The 24,700-nt window shown below is 43.2% G+C and overlaps 1 protein-coding gene across 1 annotated transcript in view; it reads left to right on the forward strand.

Moving 5' to 3' along the window:
- Positions 1-24,700, forward strand: part of LOC135223105 (protein zwilch homolog) — a 293,258-nt gene that overhangs the window by 180,191 nt on the left and 88,367 nt on the right. Inside the window, exon 4 of the mRNA XM_064261610.1 lies at positions 12,638-12,782. Coding sequence (XP_064117680.1) covers positions 12,638-12,782 — 145 coding nt within the window. The remainder of the gene's footprint in view (positions 1-12,637; positions 12,783-24,700) is intronic.

A 24,700-nucleotide genomic window follows, 5' to 3' on the forward strand; every position in this document is an offset into this window, starting at 1 on the left:
GGATGGTACCGGCCCTCGCTTAACTCCACCCAGGCCCACAGTCACATTCATGGTCGGTCCTGGGTGGCGACGAGCGTTTCTCCTGCCGTGTAAGAGTTTCATAACCCTCCTCAAGAAAGCTTTTCTCCAGGGCGAGAACGCTCTCTTAGACTCGTGTCGTGGCCATTACTGCAGGCTGATGGCTGCCTGCGGCTTGCTTCTGCTAGTTCTGCTAGCAAGGCGAGCGAGAGCATGCGTCCAGTCTTCCTCACCCATTCCTTCTACTTCCTATGGCTACACTGAGAGGGGCAAGATGAATAGGAGGGATCCTGCAGAGTGCTCCTCACAAGATTCAGCGTTGGGGGACTATGTGCCGGGAAAGATCTTAGGGTCCCACTGGGTGTGCATCACGTTGTTGAGGAAGGATTTTGTCTGTGACGGAGAGACTTCTCACCTTCTCAGCACCCAGTGTTTAGATTCTGAGGATTTGAACACCTGGAGGCTATGTTCTTGGCTCTTTCTGTTCTTTGGACAGATTCCAATTCGCAGTCCTCTATGGGTTCTGGTGTTTTGGGAGCCTCAAGTACATATTCTGTCAAATTGTACTTGCATTCCAGTCTTAAATGCTCGCATTTAGGATTGGTTTTTATGCCTGTCCCTCCCCGATGATCGTTTGACAAAATTTAGGGGTCTCGCCGAGTGCTTAAGTTCTTTAGAATTTCCAACACTCTCCTAGTGTTTTGGGTTTTATGATCTGCAAACACTCGGGCGAGACAAGAATTCCCAATAATTATTACAGTACCCGGGAATCTCACTGAATGTTTGAATTCCTTGGAATTTCTGGCATTCTCAGTGTGTTATGGTTTTCTCTAACTTCTAAACATTTGGGCAAAGCAGGTACAGTGGTCCCCCCGTATTCGTGGGGGATGCTTACCAGACCCCCCCATGAATAGTTAGAACCCACAAATGTTTGGAACCGCTATAAAAATGCTAAAAATAGCCTATTTTGTGAGTTAAAACTCAAGAAAAACCACTAAAAATGTTCATACTTGGTTTTTTTAATAGTATTATCACAAAAAGTGCATTTTATGATGAAAGTGATCCACAAAACCAGGAATTTGTGGATATTTCTCATAGAAAAATACCGCGAAAGCGCAAATTTTCCGCAAATAATGCGGGGAAACGTTCCTGAGAGAAATCCGCGAATCCGGAGAATGCGAATACGGGGGGCCTACTGTATTCCCAATGATTGTTATTACAATACCCGGGAGTCTCGCTAAGAATGCTTGAATCCCTTGGAATTTCTGATATTAGTAGTGTTTTGGTTTTCTGTAATTTCCAAACACTCAGGCTCTCGAGACGGGCATCCCCGATAATTTTTGTTACAAAAATGAGGAGTTTTGCTAAGTGAATTAATTCCTTGGAATTTCTGGCGTTCTTAGTGTGTTTTGGTTGGTTTGCTGTGATTTCCAAACACTCAGGCAATGGATATTCTCGATAATTATTATAGTAATCGGAAGTCTTGGTGCGTGCCTGGATCTCATGGTTTCGCTGGCTCTCGCCAAGTGCTCGACTTCATCATGTTGCCGAGCACCAGGCTGAGACAAGGCTCGCCCAATTATTGTCTTGCAAGTGTTGGGTTTCTCGTAGAGTGCAAGAATTCTTACAAATTCTAGAGTGCTTGCTTTCACGACTGCTTGGATAGCGAGAAGAGCCTTTACCTGTACAGATAGGTTACTTCTTCAGTCTGGTTTGGGGTTATGCAGAGCTTGGTACTATTGCATGCAACACCACCTAGGTGAATGGTCAAGTATACTAGTCTCGTTTCTTGGACCTAAGGGTCTGAACACATAGGACGCAGACACAAGGTCCCTCTTTATTCTTCTTCTTGGAGCTTTGTCCTCTTGTCCTCGAAGGAGAACAGTTGATTGGGAAGAAGTGATAGCTCTTTATTGATGATTACCACTTATAATTATGTAGTGGTGATCTGTTCAGCTCACTCAACTCAGCTTTTGATCAGTGCGGTCCCTTGGCCATTTTACTCGTCTAGGCATCTAGTGTGCGCATACCTTGCAAGAATCATCAGACAGAGTTTTGTTTTCAAGGCTGCATCTCGTTTCTCAACAATGTTGATGAAGAAGGTAGACGATTTACATGGTTCATTCTCAACACCACCCTTCAAGAGCCAGGTGTCATGTCGTGACTCCGTCTCCAAGTTGGATGCGCAATCATTTGGCATCTGTTGATGAGTCCGAATCCTTCATGATCTGTGATATCACAAGGAGTTATTCTCTCTCTCTCTCTCTCTCTCTCTCTCTCTCTCTCTCACATTATTATTTTCTATGTCTCTGAAATAATTCATAATTTCACTCTTGATGGTCAGATATATGATGTTACCTATTCAATGGTCTCCCTCTGTCTCTCCCTTTGTGTTATTGGCTGTACATACGTATAGGCAGTCTCCAGTTATCGGTGGACTTGGTTATTCGCAGATTTTACCTATTTGGGGGTGGGTCTGGTACACATCCCCCATGAATACAGGGGTCCTCTGTACAGTAGTAACTCAGACTTTGAACTTAATCCGTTCCAGAAGGCCATTCAAAATATGATTTGTTGGAAATATGAAACAAAGGTCCCCACAAAAAATAAAGGGAATTAGGATAATTCTTTCCAGCCAACCAAAAGTCTCCCTTTTCACATATTTTTCTATTATTAACCCTTCAACAACGATTGGACGAAAATTGTCTGTCAGGTGCCGAACCGACGTATGGTACTTTGACGAAAAAAAGTTTTTAAAAAAATTTGTGGAAAAATAGTTATAGGCCTACTAGGCAAAAACTTTTGAATCACACGCCTTGGGGGATGCTGGGAGCTCACGGATCAAGCTGTTGTTTTGTTTACAATCGTTAACCAGGCGCGCAAGCGTGAATTTCTTTCTTGCACTAAAACGCATCAGCGACACATCTCAGAAATTATTTTGTCACTTTGACATAATTTTTGCACCATTTTATATTAGCCGTTACATAAGAGTATTATATATGAAAATGTGTGCAATTTCATGTAGAATACAACGAAAAACAACTCATGGTTGTAGCTTTTATCAGTTTTGAAATATTTTTATATAAATAACGATGTGCCAAAATTTCAACCTTCAGTCAACTTTGACTCTACCAAAAGGGTAGAAAAACGCAATTGTAAGCTGAAACTCTTATATTCTAGTAATATTCAATCATTTACCTTAATTTGGCAACAATTTGGAAGTCTCTAGCACAATATTTCGATTAATGGTGAATTTATGAAAAAAACTTTCCTTACGTCGGCTTGGTAACTTCCGAAAAATTCGTCCGATTGTCGTAATGTTTGCACCATTTTAAATTAGCCGTTACATTAAGTTTTATATATGGAAATGTGCACAATTTCATGTAGAATACAACTAAAAACAATCCATGGTTGTAGCCTTTATCAGTTTTAAAATATTTTCATATAAATAACGTTAAGTGCCAAAATTTCAACCTTCGGTCAACTTTGACTTGACCGAAATGGTGGAAAAACGGAATTTTAAGCTAAAACTCTTACAGTCTAGTAATATTAAATCATTTACCTTTATTTTCCAAGAAATTGGAAGTCTCTAGCACAATATTTCGATTTATGGTGAATTTATGAAAAAAAAAACATTTTCCTTATGTCCGCTCGGTATCTCTTCCGAAAAAAATCAGAAATTTTTTCTTCCGATTGTCGTAATGTTTGCACCATTTTAAATTAGCCGTTACATAAAGTTTTATATATGAAAATGTGCGCAATTTCATGTAGATATAAAAAAAATAATTGAAGGTTGTAGCTTTTCTCATTTTCGAAATATTTGCATATAAATCACAATAAATAGAAAAAAAACCAAGTTCTGTCAACTTTGACTACCGAAATGGTCGAAAAACGCAATTGTAATTAAAACTCATACAGTCTAGTAATATTCAGTCATTTATCTTCATTTTGAAACAAATTCGAAGTCTGTAGCACAATATTTCGATTTATGGTGAATTAAAAAATAACTTTCCTTCCCTCCGCGCGGATTCTCCGCTGCAAATCTCCTAAATGCGTACGTCGCATTCTCGTATTATTTGCTCCGTTTCATATTAGGCGTTTCATAGAGTTTTATATATGAAAATATGCGCAATTTCATGTAGAATACAAAAAAAAAAATAATTGAAGGTTGTAGCTTTTCTCATTTTTAAAATATTTGCATATAAAAAAAATAGATAAAAAAAATTCGACATTCGGTCAACTTTAACTCGTCCGAAATGGTCGAAAACTGCAATTGTAAGCTAAAACTCTTACAGTATAGTAATATTCAATCATTTATCTTAATTTTAAAACAATTGGAAGTCTAGAATAATATTTCAATTTATGGTGAATTTTTGAAAAAAATAACTTTTTTTTACGTCCGCGCATTACGAATTCATGCATCATTTTGTGATAATATTTTCTCTGTGTTGCTTTGATAATTTTACAATGTGTTATATACCAAAATGATCGCAATTTAGTGTACAATACAACGAAAAAAAATTAACTCGTTAGCTTTAACTGTTTTGCTCACAGCGCGATTTGAATACAATCATATGTGAAATTTAGTTTTTGCGCTATCATATATCGCATTATTTATATATGATAATGATATTTTTTAATTTCTGATGGTTGCATACTAAACTTCAGGCAATGACAAAAAAAGGAGCCAAAAATGAACTCTTAATCTTGAAAACTAAGCACTGTGATTTTTTGAAAAAAATATTTTTTCTGCTTCGGTGCTCACTCGGAGACCCCCCCGGCATACGGGAGACGATTTTTATTGTACCCCTTTGGTGTTAAAGGGTTAATTACCTTTTGGTACTCCCTCTCACCTACGTGCCTCGCTTGTAATCCCTGCCTCTTTGCCTTTTGTTCTGGACTGGATTGCTTATCAACCCACTCCTGTACTTGTACATAGTTCATTAATTTGTTTGTTTTTATGTTCATTACCTGTTGTATTTTTCCTGGTGATGGTATGGATTTGGTCATATTAGATGTTAATTACCAATTGTTTTTGTACATTCAACTTCCCTGTCAGATATATACTTAGCTTTAGACTCCGTCGTCCCCGACAGAAATTCAAATTTCGCGGCATACGCTACAGGTAGGTCTGATCTACCGTCCCGCCGCTGGGTGACGGGACTAGGAACCATTCCCGTTTTCTAATCAGATTTTCTCTGTCACCGGTTCCGACAACACTGTTGTTGGTTCCTCCTGACCTGATTTTCGCTTTTCGTTTGACTTTGATCTTCTGGACTGTCTTTGGTGAAGTACTGGATCGTTGTTTTGGCATACGCTTTTGTGGACTGTTTTTGGATTACCCTTTTGGATTTTGCCTAGGATGTCAGATTCTGCTTATGTAATCAGAGTGTGTGTGAATGAGGGGTGTAATGTGAGACTACCGAAGGGTTCGGTAGATCCTCACACGGTATGTAAGTGGTGTAGGGAGAATGAATGTTCTTTTACTAATCCTTGTAAGGAGTGTGAGAGTCTGAGTGAGGAAGGATGGAGTGCTCTAACTTCCTACTTGAGGAAATTAGAGAAGGATAGGCTTAGGAAGGCTTCTTCTCGAAGCTCTGGTAGGTCTCGGTCTAACGAGCCAGTTCAGGATTCTTTAGTTCCTATCCATCACGTAGTAGTAGCATCCTCTCCTACAGTATCAGCTCCTTTACCCTTCACCGAACCTGTGGATTCGTCGGTGGAGTTGGCTAACATGAAAGCCGCCTTGAAAAGGATGGAGTTCCAAATGCAAGCTATGAAGATAAGAGTGCAGTGCTAAGTGACCGCCTAGACCGCTTCCAAACTCCCAGGCCCAGAGGAGGAGGAATGTCGAAAGCCTTATGGAGGTTGTGGAGAATCCCCACCGGTCAGGCGTCCCTTCGGCAGGATCTGTAGAACTGTCCCAGACTGCCAGGGATCGCCGTTGTAAAGGCATCCTTAAAGAGTGCTTCTCTTCGTCTGATTCCGCTTCGCCCAGGCGTGGTTGGAGTTCGGCTGAGCATTCGCGCCCCTTGAAGAGGAGTTGGAAGGCTCCCAGCTTGTTGGATTCGAGCCCCAAGCATTTTCCTGAGAATTTGCCGGTGGACAGGAAGAGAGCCAGGAGAGCCATTGTCAGCCCAGCGCCTTGTCTGGATTCTCCTTCGTCTTCCAGACCTCCTTCTCCTCCGTTAGAAGTGGATCAAGAGGATACCACTAAGAAGATCCTTCTTAATCTGCAGGAGCAGATTTTGTCGCTTGTGGGAGCCCTTGTGAAGGATCCTCCTCGCAGGAAGGACGTTTCTCTCCCTATCAAGAGATCCTTACGTCCTCCGGACATGTCAAGCGGCCACAGGGAAGAGAGCTTTTCGCCGAGAAACTCCAGTCTCCTCTCTCCTGTTCGGCGCTCTCATCAGGATTTTTACGATCCTCGCTCTTCTCCTCTCAAGCGCGAGGGTTTGGGGCGCGTAGCGACCAAGCACTCGGCTCCTTCCAACCGCGAGGCGCCAGCCAAGCGTGAGGCTCCTTCCAAGCACGAGTCGCCAGCCAGCCGAGAGCTGCCAGCCAGGCGCGAGTCGCCGACCGGGCGCGAGCCGCCAGCCAGGAGCGAGCCTCGAGCCAGGCGCGAGCCGCCAGCCAGGCGTGAGCTGCCAGCCAAGCGCGAGCCACTTTCTAGCCGCGAGGAGGCAACCAGGCGTGAGGCTCCAACCCAACGCGAACCGCCAGTCAGGCGCAAGGCGTCATCCAGGCGTGAAGCGTCAAGCAAGCGTGATGTCACGTTCGTACGCGAGGCGCCAGCCCAGCGCGATGCTCCTTCCAGCAGTACTGCTCCTTCCTTCCGTGAGGCTCCTTCCAGGCGCTCGACTCTTGGTAAGCGATCGCCATCTGTCGACCGTTCCTCCTCGGACAGAAGCGCCTCTCCTCACGAGCGCAAGCCTGCGTCACCAAACAGGTGCGCCTCTCCTTGTAGGCTCTCTCCTTCCTGTGACCGCGCTTCTCATGGCAGGTCGGCTTTGGAAGACCCGGATGAGATTTTGGAAGAGGATTCTCCGAGAGTAGCTGCCTTATCAGACTACAAAACCTTGGCGGCTTTGCTAGTCCAGGAGTTCGGCGACTCCCTCAGTCCAGCCGCTCCTCCTTCTCCTCCTTCTCTGTTCTCGAGTACGAGAACGGCTAAAAGCTCCTCTTTCCTGAAAATGCGACCTACCATCTCAATGAGAAAAGCCCTCCAGTCGGTAGGGGCTTGGTTTAGCTCCAAGGAGGAGGCAGGGAAGACTGTGTTTTCCTGTCCTCCCTCCAAGCTCTCAGGATGAAGAGGTATATGGTATGAGACAGGAGAGCCAATGGGACTGGCTCTTCCTTCTTCTGCCGAGGCAGATTTTTCTACCTTGGTAGATTCGTCGAGGAGACATGCTCTTCCCACGGCCAAAACCACATGGGGTATGTCCGAGATGGACCATCTCCTCAAAGGACTCTTCCATGTCCTGGAAGTTTTCAACTTCTTGGACTGGTCCCTTGGGGCACTGGCCAAGAAAACTCTTGACCCGGAGTTTCTTGGTCCCGAAGTCCTTCAGAGCGTTTTGTCCTGCATGGACAAAGCTGTCCGAGACGGGTCGGGCGAGTTAGCCTCCCTCTTCGGTGCAGGGGTGCTTAAGAAAAGAGCAGTATATAGCTCTTTTCTAACAAAATCAGTCTCTCCAGTTCAGAGGTCTTCGTTACTCTAAGCGCCTCTTTCAAGCCAGCTATTCCCATCTCAGTTAGTGAGGGACATCTCACACTCATTAACTGAGAAAGCGACTCAAGACCTGCTGGTCCAATCCGCTAGGAAGGTGAGACCTGCTGCCCCTTTCATAAGGAAAGAGAGTCGTCCTCCTCAAGTGCCCTTTCGAAGAGGTCCTTCTTTTCGATCCTCCACCAAAAGGAAAGGACCCGAAAAGAGAGGGAGGTCCTCTTTCAGGCCCTTCAAGAGAGGGAAATAGCATTCAAGTCCTCCAGATGCCAGTGGGTGCCAGGCTTCTAAATTTCTCAGAGGCCTGGGCTCAGAGAGGGGTGGACAACTGGTCCCTCTCGATTCTCAGCAAGGGATACCTCATCCCCTTCAAAGAAAGACCGCCCTTGACCTCGACTCCGAGGGAGCTTTCGGCGAAGTACAAAGACCCTGTTCTGTGAAGTTCGCTCCTTCTATTAGTGGATCAGATGTTGGAGAAGGAGGCCATCGAAGTAGTACAGGATCCCCACTCTCAAGGCTTCTACAATCGCCTGTTCCTTGTTCCAAAAACTTCGGGGGGGTGGAGACCTGTCCTGGACGTAAGCGCATTGAATCGTTTTGTGGAGAAAAGGAAGTTCTCCATGGAGACAACTTCCTCGGTTCTTGCGGCTCTACGTCCAGGGGATTGGATGGTCTCCCTGGACCTTCAAGATGCATACTTTCATGTACCTCTGTATCCGTCCTCAAGGAAATATCTCCGATTTATGATCCAAGGGAAGATATTCCAGTTCAGGGCTTTGTGCTTTGGCCTGTCAACGGCCCCGCAAGTTTTCATGGGCCTCATGAAAAATGTAGCCAGATGGCTACATTTAAAGGGGGTGAGGATCTCTCTATACCTGGACGACTGGCTTATCAGAGCCAAGTCGGAACGGCAGTGTGTGGAGGACCTGTCCACGACGCTGAACTTGACACGATCGCTTGGACTACTTGTAAACCTCGAGAAGTCCCAGATGATCCCCAGCCAGAACCTTGTCTATCTGGGGATTCAGATGGATTCTTGGGGTTTTCGAGTTTTTCCGTCCCAGGAAAGGCTCGATCGGGGGCTGGAAAAAGTCACAGTCTTCCTAGGGAAAGAGCAAAGCTCCGCGAGGGAATGGCTGAGTCTGCTGAGGACCCTTTCCTTGCTGGAGCAGTTCTTTCCTCTAAGGAGGCTCAACTTGAGACCTCTTCAATATTACCTCAAAGAGATGTGGAATCGGAAGTCAGGAGACCTGTCAGATTCCTTCCCGATCCTTCAGGAGGTAAAGCAACACCTCAGTTGGTGGCTTGTTCCTCTCAGAAGGAACAAAGGTTTATCCCTTCTGAAACCGAACCCGCACCTAGTGTTGTTCTCAGACGCGTCAGAGTCAGGCTGGGGAGCAACACTAGGGGCGAAGGAAGTGTCAGGCACCTGGAAGGGAGAACAGGTGTCCTGGCACGTCAACGCAAAAGAGCTTTCTGCGATTCTTCTAGCCCTCAAGTCTTTCGAATCGGAAGTCAGAGGCAAGGTGGTCCAAGTCAATTCAGACAACACCACGGCTCTGGCTTACATTCGGAAGCAAGGAGGAACACATTCCTCCCTCTACGAAATAGCAAGAACTCTTCTTATCTGGACGGAGGAGAGGGGGATCACACTCCTTACCAGATTCGTACAGGGAGAAAGGAATGTGAGGGCGGACCTGTTGAGCAGGAGGAACCAAGTCCTACCGACAGAGTGTGCCGAAGACTTTGGGCCCTGTGGGGCAGACCACAAGTAGACCTGTTCGCCACTTTTCGCAACAGGAGAATAGAGAACTTTTGCTCCTCGATAGAGGATCCAAGAGCCATAGCAGTCAATGCCCTCCTTCTAAATTGGTCAGGCATCGATGCGTACGCCTTTCCCCCATTCAAACTGGTGGGGGAAGTGATGTGAAAGTTTGTATCCTCGACGGGAACGAGGCTAACCCTGATCGCTCCCTTTTGGCCCGCTCAAGAATGGTTCACAGAGGTACTGGAATGGACGGTGGACTTTCCCAGATCTCTTCCACTAAGGAGAGATCTGCTCAGACAACCCCACTTCGAGAGGTTTCACAAAAACCTTCCGCTCTCTGCCTGACTGCCTTTCAACTATCGAAAGACTCGTCAGAGCGAGAGGCTTTTCGCAAAAGGCTGCTAGCGTGATCGCCAGAGCCCACAGGTCTTCAACCTTACGGGTGTACCAATCGAAGTGGGAAGTCTTTTGACGATGGTGCAGGTCGAAGAAGCTGTCCTCTTCCAATACCTCTGTGACCAACATTGCCGACTTCCTTCTCTTTTTGAGAGAAGAAGGTCAACTGGCTGTCTCCACTATAAAAGGATATCGGAGCATGCTCTCCGCTGTCTTTAGAAACGGGCCTAAAGATAGCGGAAGATAAAGATCTACATGATCTCATCCGGTCCTTTGAGACCTCCAAGAAGAAGTCCTCACTGCCACCTAGTTGGAATTTGGACGTTGTTTTGAAATTCCTGACCTCTAGCAAGTTCGAGCCTCCCCATCAGGCTTCGTTTAGGGACCTGACGAGGAAGTGTATTTTTCTCATGGCCCTCGCCACTGCTAAGAGGATGAGTGAACTGCAAGCCCTGGACTCAAGAATTGGGTTTAAAGGAGACTCTGCTATTTGTTCTTTTAAGCCCTTACTCCTGGTAAAGAATGAAAATCCCTCAAAACCCTGGGCTAGAAGCTTTGAGGTTAAGGGACTCTCTCCCTTGGTAGGGAATGAGGTAGAAAGGTCTCTTTGCCTGGTCAGGACCCTTAAGTTTTATTTGCAAAGAAAGAAACAGCTTAAGGGTAACCTAGAGTCTCTGGTGTGCGGTGAGACCCAAGAAGGCCCATGTCAAAGAACACTCTTGCTTTCTTTTTGAGAAGTGTCATCACAGAAGCACATGCGGCGTGCGATGACAACTCCTTTAGGCAGCTTCGTGTAAAAGCGCATGAGGTAAGAGCCATTGCGACTTCTTTATCATTCCATAGAAACATGTCTATGAAAGATATTCTGGCTGCCACGTACTGGAGATGCAACTCTGTATTTGCATCCCACTACCTGAAGGATGTAAGAGTTACTTACGAAAAGTGCTTCTCTCTGGGGCCGTACGTATCCGTGGATTCGGTGCTGGAACAGGGAGCTGATGCTTAGTTAGTTTTTTTTATTTATGGTGTTGTGTTTTTATGGTTGTTGAAAGTATGTTTGGGCTTTTTTCTTTGGTATATTTAGCATTTATTTATACCTAGAAATGAGTGCTATAGGAACATTTCACTGGGCAACACAGGTCTTCCCCCAGAAATAGATTTTTCCTTTGTCAAATCCCTTTATTGTTTTCTTTATTTATGAATATGTATAAAACTAAAATACAAGGCCATCATTGCAAAAATGTCTTTTAAAATGGCATTGTCTGGGGGTGACCTGGTACAAATTAATTTACTTGACATTATTCTTTATAGGAAACATTCATTTAGTACTTGTTGTTATTGGCACATCACAACATGAAACAAAACAAGGTATAGCAATCCTCTAATGCCAACGAATGAGTTTGTGCATTCGTACTTAGCTTATGCACACTATTCAGTTCCTCTTTTGGGTTGTTAGAATAAAAAAAATACAGTAAAAATATAGATAAGAATATAGTATAAAATATAAATTGAAGAAATTATGAGTGTAACAACATGAACCAAAACAAGTTGGAGCAAGGTCCCAACCATCAGCAAGTGAGTTTGTGCATTCGCACATACCTTACACAAACCATAATTCTTTTGGGTAGTAAAAATAAAGAATAAGAATGAGAAAGTATAATAAAAATATAGATGACAAAAGTGTAAAATATTTTAAAAGCATTCCAAGATGAAGAAGATAGGAATCCTGACAGCCCCTCATCTCAAGATGTATGAATGTGCTTATTTGCTAATAAAAGCTCCTCACTTTGGAAGTGGTGGTGATGAATGTAAGTCTACAGCATTATCACCATTTACTTTGTGTGTGCTTCATTAAAATTTCATTTGATTTTTATTTAACATTTTGTTTTCCTTATTAACCAACTTGTACTGATTTACAGGGTATTATAAAGGTAGGGTGACTTGTTTAATAAATGTTGAGTGATGCATATTTTAAGCCGACCAGTCTGTAATCCGGGAAAATCACTAATCCAGCTACCTGCTGGTCACAAAAATGCCGGATTACTAATGGCCGAGCTGTGCGTACTTGTTTATGGGTACCCACGTTAGGTTCAAACAAGTACAATGTTCAACAAAAGGCATACTACTAGATGGAATAGGTTATGGGAATTCAGTTTATAGTTGTAAATAAGCACAGGCAGTCCCTGGTTCTCGGCAGGGTGCTGATAAGCAAAACCGCCGTTAACGGAAACTGATTTATGGTGCTTATGGCGGCGGGATTTCGGTTAATGGCGCCTCTCCTAGGTATGTTATGGTGCCAGACCTCTATTATTGGCACCTTATGGCACCGATAACTGAATTTCTGCTTGTTGGCGCCGTAAATCACCTATTTTATGGTGCTAGATAAGCGCCATAAAACTGGATCGCTATTAACCGAGTCCGCCGATAACTGGGGACTGCCTCTATGGTACATTATTCATCAAATGGTCACATTAATAAATGGAGTAGGTTGTGGGAAATAATTTTTTGGGCAGATTTATTGTATGATAGATGTTTAGTGTATTTTAAAAATTTGCTATCTAACTAATTTTCTGTGTATGTATTTCTTTTAAATGTCTTTTCTGACTGTACTAATTTCTGTGGCCTTTGACATTTCTGACTCTGTACTAATTTCTGTGGCCTTTGACATCTTATAGCAGATACCTACAGTCTTATAACTGAACTGCACATTGCTCTTATTTTATTTCCAGATTTAGATGTCACAGGATCTCCACTGAAGTGCCCATTCTCCCTGGCTAATGAACCATCTGAGTTATCCCCTCTCACTGTTTTCCTTCCTGTTGCAAAGAAGAAAGCAAGAATCTCCTATTCACCCATATCTGCTTTAAAGGCTGAGTAATGAGTTCATTTTTAATGTTTTATTTAATAGCTGTTCTAATCCAGTACAGTTTGGTTTTGATCCGGAATAAATTGTAATAGAAATGAAACTTGGTTTTTCTATAAGCATTAGCATTAAATATTCACAGGGAAAAAAGTCAGGACTCTTTCAAAACGTGTGTAGAAATGTCATTTTCAGGGGCAAAATCCCCCTTGATGAGAAACATCTCCCAATTTTCCCCCTTTCCTCAAAAACTATGCACCATTACAAGAAATTACATGTGGGTAAAAAAATTTAAAATACATTTGCACAAGTTTTCGTTCAATATTTTTTCCTCTAGTAATTTCAATAGTTTCGTTGTGAACAGCCTTGAAAGTGAACAATGCGTTTGTTCCCATGCGATTTACAAATCCTCGGTCCTTTACTATAGGAATTACATAAGGCATAACCTGGACACGGCCGCTGAATTCTTTAACAAGGCGGTTAGGTAGTTAACTACAGGTCCAGTCTTCGGTAGTCTCTCCGACCGGACGTAAACTTTCCAATTTGCTTTCGACCATCATTGTGGTAGATGTGTTCTCCCAACCCATGAATTGCAACTTCTTTATAAGTTATGATTATTATTGTGATATTGTGTTTATGATATACTGGATCATGCAAACCCAGGAATCACAACAGCCTTTTACCCTGCCCTTGGGTGCTGTCCCAGGATAGAAGGTAAGAGGTGCGGCAATCCAGGCCTCGATGGATAGATCTTCATACCCTTTGCTGATCATGCCGGGAGTGTGAGTGTAACTTTTCTTGTGTGAGGAGTGCTCCGTTTGGTCTGTGACACAGTGGGGGAAGTTTGTTTGGAGGAGGAATACATTGGAAGACCTGTGATCAGGGTAAGACACCTCCCATCACATTGAGGTAGTACTAACCTCCTCTTCCTTTGTATTTACCGCTTTCCTGGCAATCATCCCATACTCACAGTCGCCCCTCTGGGACAAGCCTCTTCTTCCTCTTCCCCTTTCGACGAGTCAGAGAGGGAAGAAGAGGGGGGGGGGGTTGGGGGCCTGTGGTCCCAGATCTGGGGATCGCTCCTTTAGGGTCCTCCCCTCGCTCCAAAGTGTATACCTTTACACAAGGGGGGAACCCCCTTTATTAATTTTTGAAGTTTTTCTTTTGCAGGTGAGGTGTCACACTTGGAACTAGCGTGGATTTTTATGGGATGGCTATCGATCCAGGCTTGCTGTTACACCTCAATAGAGGTGCCTGCAGCACACCTGGTCTGGTCTTACCACCCGACGATCGCCTGCAATAGTAATGGTGGACCAGACCACTTATACAGCCTATCACTTGCAAGTTCTTGTCCCTGCAGTGCTTCCCCTCCTGGTTGTGATGTGGCACCGCTACCTGTCCTGAGGCCTCCGGACATTACCGCTTGTTCATGCCTCTGTTCTTACCCCTGCTCCTGTTCCTGTCCCTGGACCTGATTAGTTGTCTGCCGCTCACTTGGGCCCTGACAACTCTACTGCGGAAGCTGGTGAAGAGGAAGGCGAAGAAGATGAAGAATCCAAGGATTGCTTTTGTCTTCAACTTCGTCTTCATCCTCATCGTCATCATCATCGTCATCGACATCACCTGCCGCTTCCTTTACTTTCCCTTCGGAAGCTTCACAGCATTTGAAGGGGAAGGTAACTTCTCTGCCCCCGAAGAAGTCTCGTTCTAAGGGTCTGCCTTCTCCCTCCAGGGAGGAAGAATTGGCTCTCTAGCTGGCTCTCCCACTTCTTTGGAAGTGGGACCCATGACGCTGTCCCTGGGGACCAAGGTCTCGGGAACTGCTGGAGCTCGAACCAAGGTTCGTTCTCCAGCCTCTGTTCCCAAGGGCGCTGCTCGAGGGACAGGGACTGTGTTGGAATCTCATTCACGAGAATCTCCGAGTGTACGATCACCTAAGGGAGGACGTACATCCACAGTCAAAGAAGGGGAGTTCTCTCCTCACCATGGCAGTAATGCGGGGGCGAGAGTAGGGACCGAGCCATGGCTTGGACCCACTTGTGAAGACCAAGCTTGGTTCTTCTTTAGGAGCCAGAATCAATTTTGCTGTTCTTCAGAGCAAGGCATCTGGAGAAGGTAAGAGTAAGTCCCCTTACAGCTCTTCACATGAGTCCTGCTACTAGTGCTGCTACAGCACGGCAAGTACAGCTGCATTATTCTTGGGAAAGTGTTTTGTTTAGGCAAATGTGTGGTCATAGACCCATGCCTCTTTCACCATTGGTACAAGGACACGGCTCACTCCCCTGGCAGCAGGGCTGCTAGGAGAAGAGAGAGCATCCAATCCTCCTCTCCTATTCCCTCTACTTCCTCGGACTACACCGGGAAGGGCAAGGTGAATAGCAGGCCTTTGGAGTGTGCTCCTCAGGGTTCAACTTCGGTGGGCCTATGTTCCTGGAGGGTTTTAGGACCCCACAGGTCGTACGCCTGTGTCGTTGAGGAAGGATCTAAGGGATCTGGTGAGGATCTTCTTCAGGGGAGAGTTGATTGGGAGGACCAGTCTCTCAAAGGACTCAAAGGTCCTCTACCCAGAGACTCGGACACCCCTGAGATTCAGAGGACTTTTTCAGATATTGTAATGCTGATATGTCAGTATAACGCTCTCGGGGTAACGACCACAGCCTCCTCTACTGACTTGAAGCCTTGTGGGAACCCAAGAGGGAACCCAAGGTCTCGATGGGGGCTACCGTGGCCAGGCCTGGCTGAAAGTGTATTGGAACAAATGAATGACCTCATCCCTGGACAAGAGAATACATTTAAGTCCAATTATTAGGCCAAGCTACTTCCCCCTCCTCTACTTGCCAGAGGCGTAAAGTCAGTGCATAATCTAGCCAGACAGGGAGCACCACTGCTGCCAACAGGGGCACTGCTCCCACCAGCACTGCTTCCATCAGTGCTGCTGCTAGCAAGGGCACTGCTACCATGCTACCAACGCTGCTATCTGTCCTGCTAACACATGCACTCGGAGAAGCCTCTGTTGACAACCAGGTAACCTGGATCTGGTTTACCTGGTTCCCAGTCTGTCGCTGCATCACCTGACAAGCGAGAGAATCTCTCTCTCAACAGGAAGCAGCAACACTGGAGACTACCGTAATGGCAGCTCTTCAGGCAGTCTCCTGGCTATACTTGTGATCCTTCACAGTGACTAGAGTTGCTGCTTCCTCTGGGGCCATTGTCCTGGAGGAAGACTCAGCATTCAGGAGACTGCACCTGTCTGAAAGTAGGGCTTTCCAACCTGGCACAGCTAGCTACCTGCGAACAACTTGGCCTGGAGTCTGTAATGGCTTTTACGAATGGTGGATGCTATGATAATCAAGCACAGGGCATTCTGGAGATCAAACCAAGGTTCGTTCTCCAGCCTCTGTTCCCAAGGGCGCTGCTCAAGGGACAGGGACTATTTCAGAATCTTGTTCGTTAGAATCTCCGAATGTACGACCACCTAAGGGAGGACATACATCCTCAGTCAAGGAAGCGAGTCTCCCCGCCATGGCAGTGACACGGGGCTAGAGCAGGGGCCGAGCTGTGGCTCAGACCCACCTGTGAAGACTAAGCTTGGTTCTCCTACAGGGACCAAGGATGATGTCGCTGTTCCTCGGAGTGAGACACTTGGAGAACAACAGGAGGTCGCCTGTTCGGCCCTCTTTACTTGAGATTTCAGCCTCGGAGAGGGCTGGGATGCGTCGTTGAAGATGATACATATCCTTGCCAAGATACTAGCAGCATTGCTGGTGGCCACGGCTCAAGTAGCCAAGATGCTGCTAGCCGCATTGCTGCTACAGCAAGTAGAGAACCATACATGTACATAAGGAAAGCATTCTCTAAAGTGATTGTGCTCTCCTAAACCCATGCCCTTGCTGTCACTGCTGGTTGACACAAGGATGAGGCTCATTCCCCCTGACAGCAGCACTGTTAGAGGGATTGAGAGCATCCGATACTCCTCTCATATTCCCGTGAGCTACAATAGAAGTATAAGAAGACGCCGAGGATAGACGCTGTAGAAGTAGTATCGGACTAGTCCCCAGGATTCTACAGCTGGATGTTCTCATAGACAAGACCTCAGGGGATAGACACCGGTCATAGACTTTTCTCCCCTGAACAGTTTCATAGCCAGACTTGGTTCAAGATAGATATAACACAAATAATGTTTGCCTCTAACAGGGAGAATGACTTCATGCTGATGGTGGACTTGAAGGATGTGTATTTCCAGATACCCATCCACAAATCCTACTGCAAGTACCTCCACTTTGTCCTTGCAGAGACAGTCTACCAATTCAGAACACACTGTTTCGGACTCTTGACTGCTACCCAGGTGTTCACAAGATTGTTCGACCTGGTCTCAGCTTGGGCGCATTCGCACAGGATACGTCTTTTGAGGTATCTCGATGTTTGGCTGGTCCTAGTGAACTCCCGTTCACGGTTTTTACAGGACAGGAATCGACTCCTCAAATTTTATTAGGATCTGAAGACCAGGATAAATAGCGAGAAGTCCGATTTCGAGCCCAAGCAGAGGACATGGTACCTCTGCATGCTGATAGACAAGAGTTCCCCTCGAACTCTAGTATCAGCATGTTCAGGTAGGCAGTGAGGTGATACATCGCCTGTCATCCTGAAGAGTCGGATACATCAACCGAGGATGAGACACACCGAGAGCAGTTGCAGACTGCAGAGGTGCGAGAACTTCACGATGAACACCTTCACATCAACGTCCTGAAACTCGAGGCAGCCTTCCTGGTTCTCCAAGAGTTTTGGGAACGTGTGATAGGACACTGTGGCGTTGATGATCGATGCTACAGTAGTGGCACACGTCAAGAAGCAAGAGACTTATACCTCTCTCAAGCTTCATCTTGACAGTGCAGGTGATCGAGTGGGCAACAGCACACTCGATAGTGTGGTCAACCAGATGCGTTCCAGACAAGAGGAATGTAATGGCAGACAAGCTCAGCCCCCAGAATCAGGTGGTAGGGATTGGACAGTCTTTTCACCAAGACATGCAGACAAGCTCACCCTCCAGAATCAGGTGATAGGGACCGAAGGTCTTTTTACCAAGATGTGGTGGAAAGGTTGTTCAGCCTTTGGGGGCGTCCCGTCATGGACTTGCTTGCCACCCGGCTCAACAGGAAGCTAAAGACCTTCTCTTCTGTTGTTCTGGACCCATAGGCAGCTACAGAGGATGTGTTCCAACATTTGTGGGACATCCTCGAAGTTTATGCCTTTCCCCCGTTGTTTCCTGATTCAAGCAGGTATTGGCACGCTGATCACCCCAAATCTTTGGAATACTGGTGGCACTCAAATTTGATTCCCGACCTTCTGGCTTTTCTCTCAAAGACACCAAGAGAGATTTTCTCATGGCAGAACTGCCATGCCACCCACTGGCTGAACAGTGAGACTGTTTAGCAAACAGCCTCTGCAGGATGCCTCAAACAGCCTCTGCAGGAAACCAGGGAAAGTGGGCTGTCTTCTGTGTTATAGACAGGGTCTCTCTTGGTTCAGAGCCACTCTTCAACAGGTTGTGGTTTTCATCCTTCCTTTCCCTAGAGAAGTTCGCTCCCATCTCAGCTGTAAGACTACAGAGCTGCACTGGCCTTTGCTTTGAGGCTGAGGGTATTGATATCTTGTCTTCGAGATATCATTACTTAAAGAACTTGGAGAGGTCTTGCCCACCCAGGGATCTCAGATTTCTTGAGTGGGAAGTGAATCTCATGCTGCAGAGATTGACTGCACCCCATTCGACCCCCTTAGAGAGTACTCAGACAGGGATCTGACCCTCGAGACCATCTTTCTGCTTGCCCTGACATCGATGAAGAGAGTTGGCGAACTACATGGTCTTTCTTATGATGTAATGATGGATGGGGACCGGTTACTCTCGACTTCGTCCTGAACTTCAGACCAAAGAATCAGAATCCATTGGTTCCTATCAGAATCCATTGGTTCCTAATGCCAGATGCGAGTCCTTTACCACCCCCTCCCTGAGCGACTTCATTGATGATGATGGCTTCAAGAGATGACCAGGGAGACATACTACGTACTCTGTTGCTGACGACGACAGTACACTTCATTCGAAGACTTCATGAGGTCAGGGGCATTGCTCCATTCCCTCTCACTCCGTAGAACCTGTCAGTATAGTATAGTACCCACAGGTCCTTGGACACTTTTCCTTGGGACCAGTGGTGACTGTTCAACAAGTTGTGTAACTTACCCAGCTCTTTAACTGGACAGTATTGCATCTCTCCTCATAGTATGGTATGATTGAGCATGACTGGAGTGACTGGCTCCCCTTTCATCACTTTCATCCTACTCTTTTCTTTTAGGTAGAGAGTAATGCGGACTGTTACATGCTGGCCCGAGCGATCCATGCAATTAAGACACTCATTGGAGTAATCTATCTGTTTTCTTTGATTAGTTAATAGAAGTAATATCCGCCCCTTCCCTGCACAAGGCAGGGAAGAGGGACCTGGACATAAGACAAACTCATAACATGTATTTGCCTTAATGTCTCCGACATAGTGGTTCTTAGCTTTCTCTTAAGGGGACTTATACGTATTCTCCTCTTATGAGTAAACCCAGAAGATTGACTATGATCTTGCAGTTCTTTAACTCCAATCAAAAGTCAGTGGCTAGATTTCCTTCCTTGCTCTTACGACCTGGAAGGAAATCTCAGGTAGGCTGAACCCCAGTTGGTTCACTGGAGGTCACTCAGATTCCACCCACCAATCAGTGTCTTCCTGTAGTAAAGGACTGAGGGTTTGTATATTGCATAGGAACAAATCACAATTTCTGAAAGTAAATTGTATTTTTCTTAGCTATACAAACCCAAGGTCCTTTACACTAATTGCCCACCTCATGCCACCCCTCAATCTGCTACTGGGTCAAAAGCAGATTGTAAAGTTTACGTCTGGTCAGAGGGACTACCAACGACCGGACCAGTAGTTAACTACCTAACCACCTTGTTAAAGAATTCAGTGGCCATGTCCAAGCTACGCCTTAAGTAATTCCTATAGTAAAGGACTTCGGGTTTGTATAGCTAGGAAAAATACAATTTACTTCTAAAAATTTTGATTTTGTAGAATATGTAGAAAATCACCCTATCCAATTACATTTTCTCTAATATCTTTTAAAGAAACCACTCTTTGGCTAACATTGAATAAAGGTGAAATTAAAGAGTCAACTTTCCTCATTGATTTGGTATGTTTATCAATTTGTGAAATATGGTTATATGTACTGAATAAATAAAGGAAAATGCCAAGTAGAGTATACCTCCGTCAAGTCATGATGGGGTTAAAAAATCATTTAGTTCAGTACAGTTTTGCTGAAAAAGGGGTCAACAGGGAATAAATAGTAATAGAAATGAAACTTAGTTTTTCTTGTGGAAAAATCATTGTTGTTTTACAGGAAAAAACCCCAGCGTAAAGGTGTGTAGGATTATTTTTATGATAGTGGTTTGAATGACATGAGGTAGAAAATTACTTTAGAAACTGTGTTAATGGTCACACAACCACAAAGTTTCTGGATTTAAAGATGATTAAGTCATTGTACTAGCATAATTGATAAATTTAGAATATTTTTTCCCATCTTAGGCAATATGCATATATTTTAAATGGGATTTTTCCCAAGAAAAAAAAAAGAAAGATCCTATTGTCCCTGCTGTGCTGTCAGAGATTCAAAATAACTTGGGACTTTGTAGACTTTGTCATCTGTTGAGGTATGTTAATTGTTTTCTGTATTTTTACTTTGTATAAACCTGATTTCACTTTCAGATATTTTAAATGGTATTTAATGGTTAATAAATCAACAGAATGGAAAATTCAAGAATATGTCCTATTTGTCATAAGCCATGTGTATCAAACTTCAGCACCATCTACCAGAAGGCTGCAGACAGTACCAATGTATTGAGCAGACTGAGGAAGCACAACATAACAGTGACTCAAGGAGTACATACTCATGTCATCTGTATAAAATGTTATAGTACTTAAATACCAAAGACATCACCCAGTGACTTGGAAGTTAGGAAAACTAGATCTTTATCATGTGTGGTTTTCCAGTTACACAAGGGAAAACTAACTGGCAAAGTCTACAGTGTCAAATGCAAAAATAAGTGGATGATAAATCAGTTCAGAAAGCTATTGTTGATAGAAAAAATGATGACTAGGCTATCGAAGTGCAAGGGCGACTTGCTCTTGTCATAAGGTTTTGTGCTGAAAGTGCTGTTTATCTCACAATATGGAACTAAAATTTTTAGATAGAGGCACTGTCTTGTGTGTAGGAGAAACAGCTCTGCTCAATCTATTGGGTGGTAAAGGAGAAAAAACTCTGGATGAGCCGAGAGTCCACAAATATAAAAAAAAATTTCTGAACCAGCTTGCCAGGCAGTAAAACCCTTCGAGGCCCTTGGACCACCTTCAGATGCTGCAAATCAACATTTGCTATGGGTGCACTATCAAATATGAGAATGGAAAGAAGAAAATGACTTGGATGCTTTGAACGAGGAATGATGCCAGTTGAAATGACCTCCCCCCCAAAAAAAGAGAAAAAATAGAACCTCCAGAATTGCTGAAATGTGGCTGTCAAACAGGTTGTGTGTAAAAACTGCACATGCAGGCAGTGTGGATTTGAGTACACAAATATATGCGCAGGTTGTAGAGGTGTATCCTGCTTTAACTATGAGGCAATACAGGACTCAAAAGCGTGATTTATGCAGGAGATATTTTAGAATTAATTAGATATCCATTGTGTATGAAAATTAGTTAACAAATAATAGCTAGATTATTATATTTTATTTATTGTATTGAGTGACTGTACATTCATAGACAAAGTTATTATTTTTCACTTTTTTAAATTCAGCTTCATGTTTCTAGGTTAAAGTTCACTACAAAAAAATTATAATTGAAGCAATTATTATTTGGTCCTAAATGATCTTTTATGAAATGCATATATTATTTGCTATTTTTCCTGACAACCCACTGGTTGCAAATCTTTTACCATTGTAATAAAATAAAAAACAACAAAAATTATAATCATAATAAATTCTATAATTTTGAAGAAAAATTTTTTTTCATGCTGATCTTTAATGATAAATATTATATCATTTGGGTCTGAAATTTGTAAGTCACAACTTTCTGTCTATGCAATATATATTTTTTATGTTTATGAATCATTGTATGGAATTGATTATGTAAGAGTAGAAATGTAGCTTGGAAAGGTAATGTGACTGTACATATTGCAGTTATAGATTTATTTTGTTATATTACAGAATTAAACTCCCTGTAAAATGCTATTCTATTTTATAGTTTTAATCAAATAGCATTATATACATATTCCAGTAGATCATGTTTATATTGAAAATATATTGTTATTGTTATTAAGGATTGCATATTCTTTATTTGTATCTTATTTCGTTAATTGTAAATTTATATATTATAAATTTTGAAAGCCAGAAACCAGAAGGAATCACGATAGGGACACAAACCAATTTACAGTCTTCTCTAATGTATGAGAGTGATGTTGAGTATTCTAATAGATACCAAAAGGGGCAAACAAAATAAGCAAAGACCAATGCCTGATGATTTCTTATGCCCATTGTGACTTGACTGAGGTATACTCTACTTGGTATTTTCCAAACCTGGAGCACAGAAATCCCTGAATGCCCGGGCACATGCGTTGACAAGGCCTAGAACAATAGGACTCCATGATAATGAACAAGGCACACACACAACCGCACTGAAACTAAGAAATCACAGGCAAACAAAGCAACTGGCTTGGAAAGAGAGCAACCGACTACTCTCCAAGGTGGTCAAAGAAAGACTGACGTGTTATGGGGTCCTATGCCTGGTCGTTGACCAGCTTCCACCTTGTATACACGAGTTGCCAGATGCCACAGATTTCTTGCTTTACAATCTTTGATTGTTTTTAACTGTTTTCCAGCTAGCACAAGAATATTATCCTATTGTTAAGACTGTAGGTTTGTTACCTATGAAAAATGCAAATTGATTAAAAATTTGTCATATTTATTCAGTATCATCATACTTTACAAATTAAGCGCCTCGGTGACGTGGTTGGTATGGTGTTTGCGTCCCACCTTGGTGGTCGCGGGTTCGATTCTCGGCCTCCAATGAGGAGTGAGAGATGTATGTTTCTGGTGATAGAAGTTCACTCTCGACGTGGTTCGGAAGTCACGTAAAGCTGTTGGTCCTGTTGCTAAATAACCACTGGTTACATGCAACGTAAAAAAATCCTACAAACATACTTTACAAATTGATAAATACCAAATGAAAAAGGAAAGTTGACTCTTTAATTTCATCTTCATGCAATGTTAGCCAAAGAGTGGTTGTTTGAAAGATATTAGAGAAAATGTAATTGGATATGGTGATTTTCTCCATTTTTTATAAAATGCATTGTTAATTTTGGAGACTGTTCACAAAAACTAATGAAAGTAGAGAAAAAAATATTTTTAAAAAATTTTGCAAATGTATTTAAAATTTTTTTTTACCCAAATGCAATTTTTTCATAAGATGCATAGGTTTTGAGGAAAAGGGGAAAAATTGGGAAATGTTTCCCATCAAGGGTGGTTTCTTGCTCATGAAAATGACATTTCTACATGCATTTTGAGTGAGGACGTTTTTTGTGAATATTTGATGGCAATGCTTATAGAAACACCACGTTTCATTTTTGTTACTTTTTATTTCCAGTTGACCGCTTTTTCAGCGAAACTGTACGGGACTATTCTACAGCCTTTAATTTGTACAGTCTTATCTGTGTGTTTAAGAGCCTTTTTATCGGTGTGCAGCTGCTATACAGGATTTCCTAAGGTCATACAAAGATTTTCTGTTGTACTGTAATGTTTTTATTTCCTTTGGTGTTTTGACTTGCTACTCTCTGCCAGTTTTCCACTGAGGTTACGAAAGATACTTATAGCACATGTATGGGTCTTAGTTGATGACTGCCTGAGTGAAAGTCAAAACGTCAAATGAAATGATCTCATTACAACTGTACATCTTCATGTAGGCGGGGTTCCGGTCCGATAGCTTGATGATAAGCGATACTCGCCAATAATACAAAATCTGCAATTTTTGGCACTTATCAGCGCTGATAATTGGTTATCAGCACCTTTGTGAGGTATGTATTGTCACCAATAACCAGAAATTGGCAGTAGACCAAGCCCCATGAAACTGGATTGCTGATAACCGAGGCCATCGATAACCAGGGACTGCCTGTATTATTATTATTATTATTATCATTACATTATCATTATCATTATCATTATTATTATTATTATTATTATTATTATTATTATTATTATTATTATTATTAATAGTTAAAACAGACCACTGAGTTTAAATACTTACTCTCAAAGAACTGTCTCAACACTGTTTGTCTTTATAATATAATTTAAATTTTACGTTATAATTTACATTTCTTGAAATTTTTGATATGGAATAAATTGGAAATACAGTGGTCGCCCTGTATTCGTAGGGGATGCGTACCAGACCCCCTCCCCCACAAATGTTTAGAATCCTCGAATAGTTGGAACCCCGATAAAAATGCTGAAAATTGCGTATTTTGGTAGGTAAAACTCATGAAAAACCCACTCAAAATTTTATAGTAGTACCTGGTTTTTTTATAGTTTTATCACAAGAAGTGCAGTTTATGATGAAATTTATTTAAAAAAAAACCAGGAATTTCTGGACATTTCTCATAGAAAAATACCGCGATAGGCGAATTTTCCACGAATAATAGGTAGACATGGTCCAGAGAGAAATCTGTGAATCCAGAGAACGCGAATATGGGGGCCCTACTGTAATTAATACTTACTATTCTGACAAAATTTCATGAATTGTTGCATATATAATCCAGATTAGTTCAAATTGCTACTGTAAGGTATTATGTAACTTCCATAATATAT

The sequence above is a fragment of the Macrobrachium nipponense genome, chromosome 8 (genome assembly GCF_015104395.2).
Source record: "Macrobrachium nipponense isolate FS-2020 chromosome 8, ASM1510439v2, whole genome shotgun sequence".
Lineage (NCBI taxonomy): Eukaryota > Metazoa > Arthropoda > Malacostraca > Decapoda > Palaemonidae > Macrobrachium > Macrobrachium nipponense.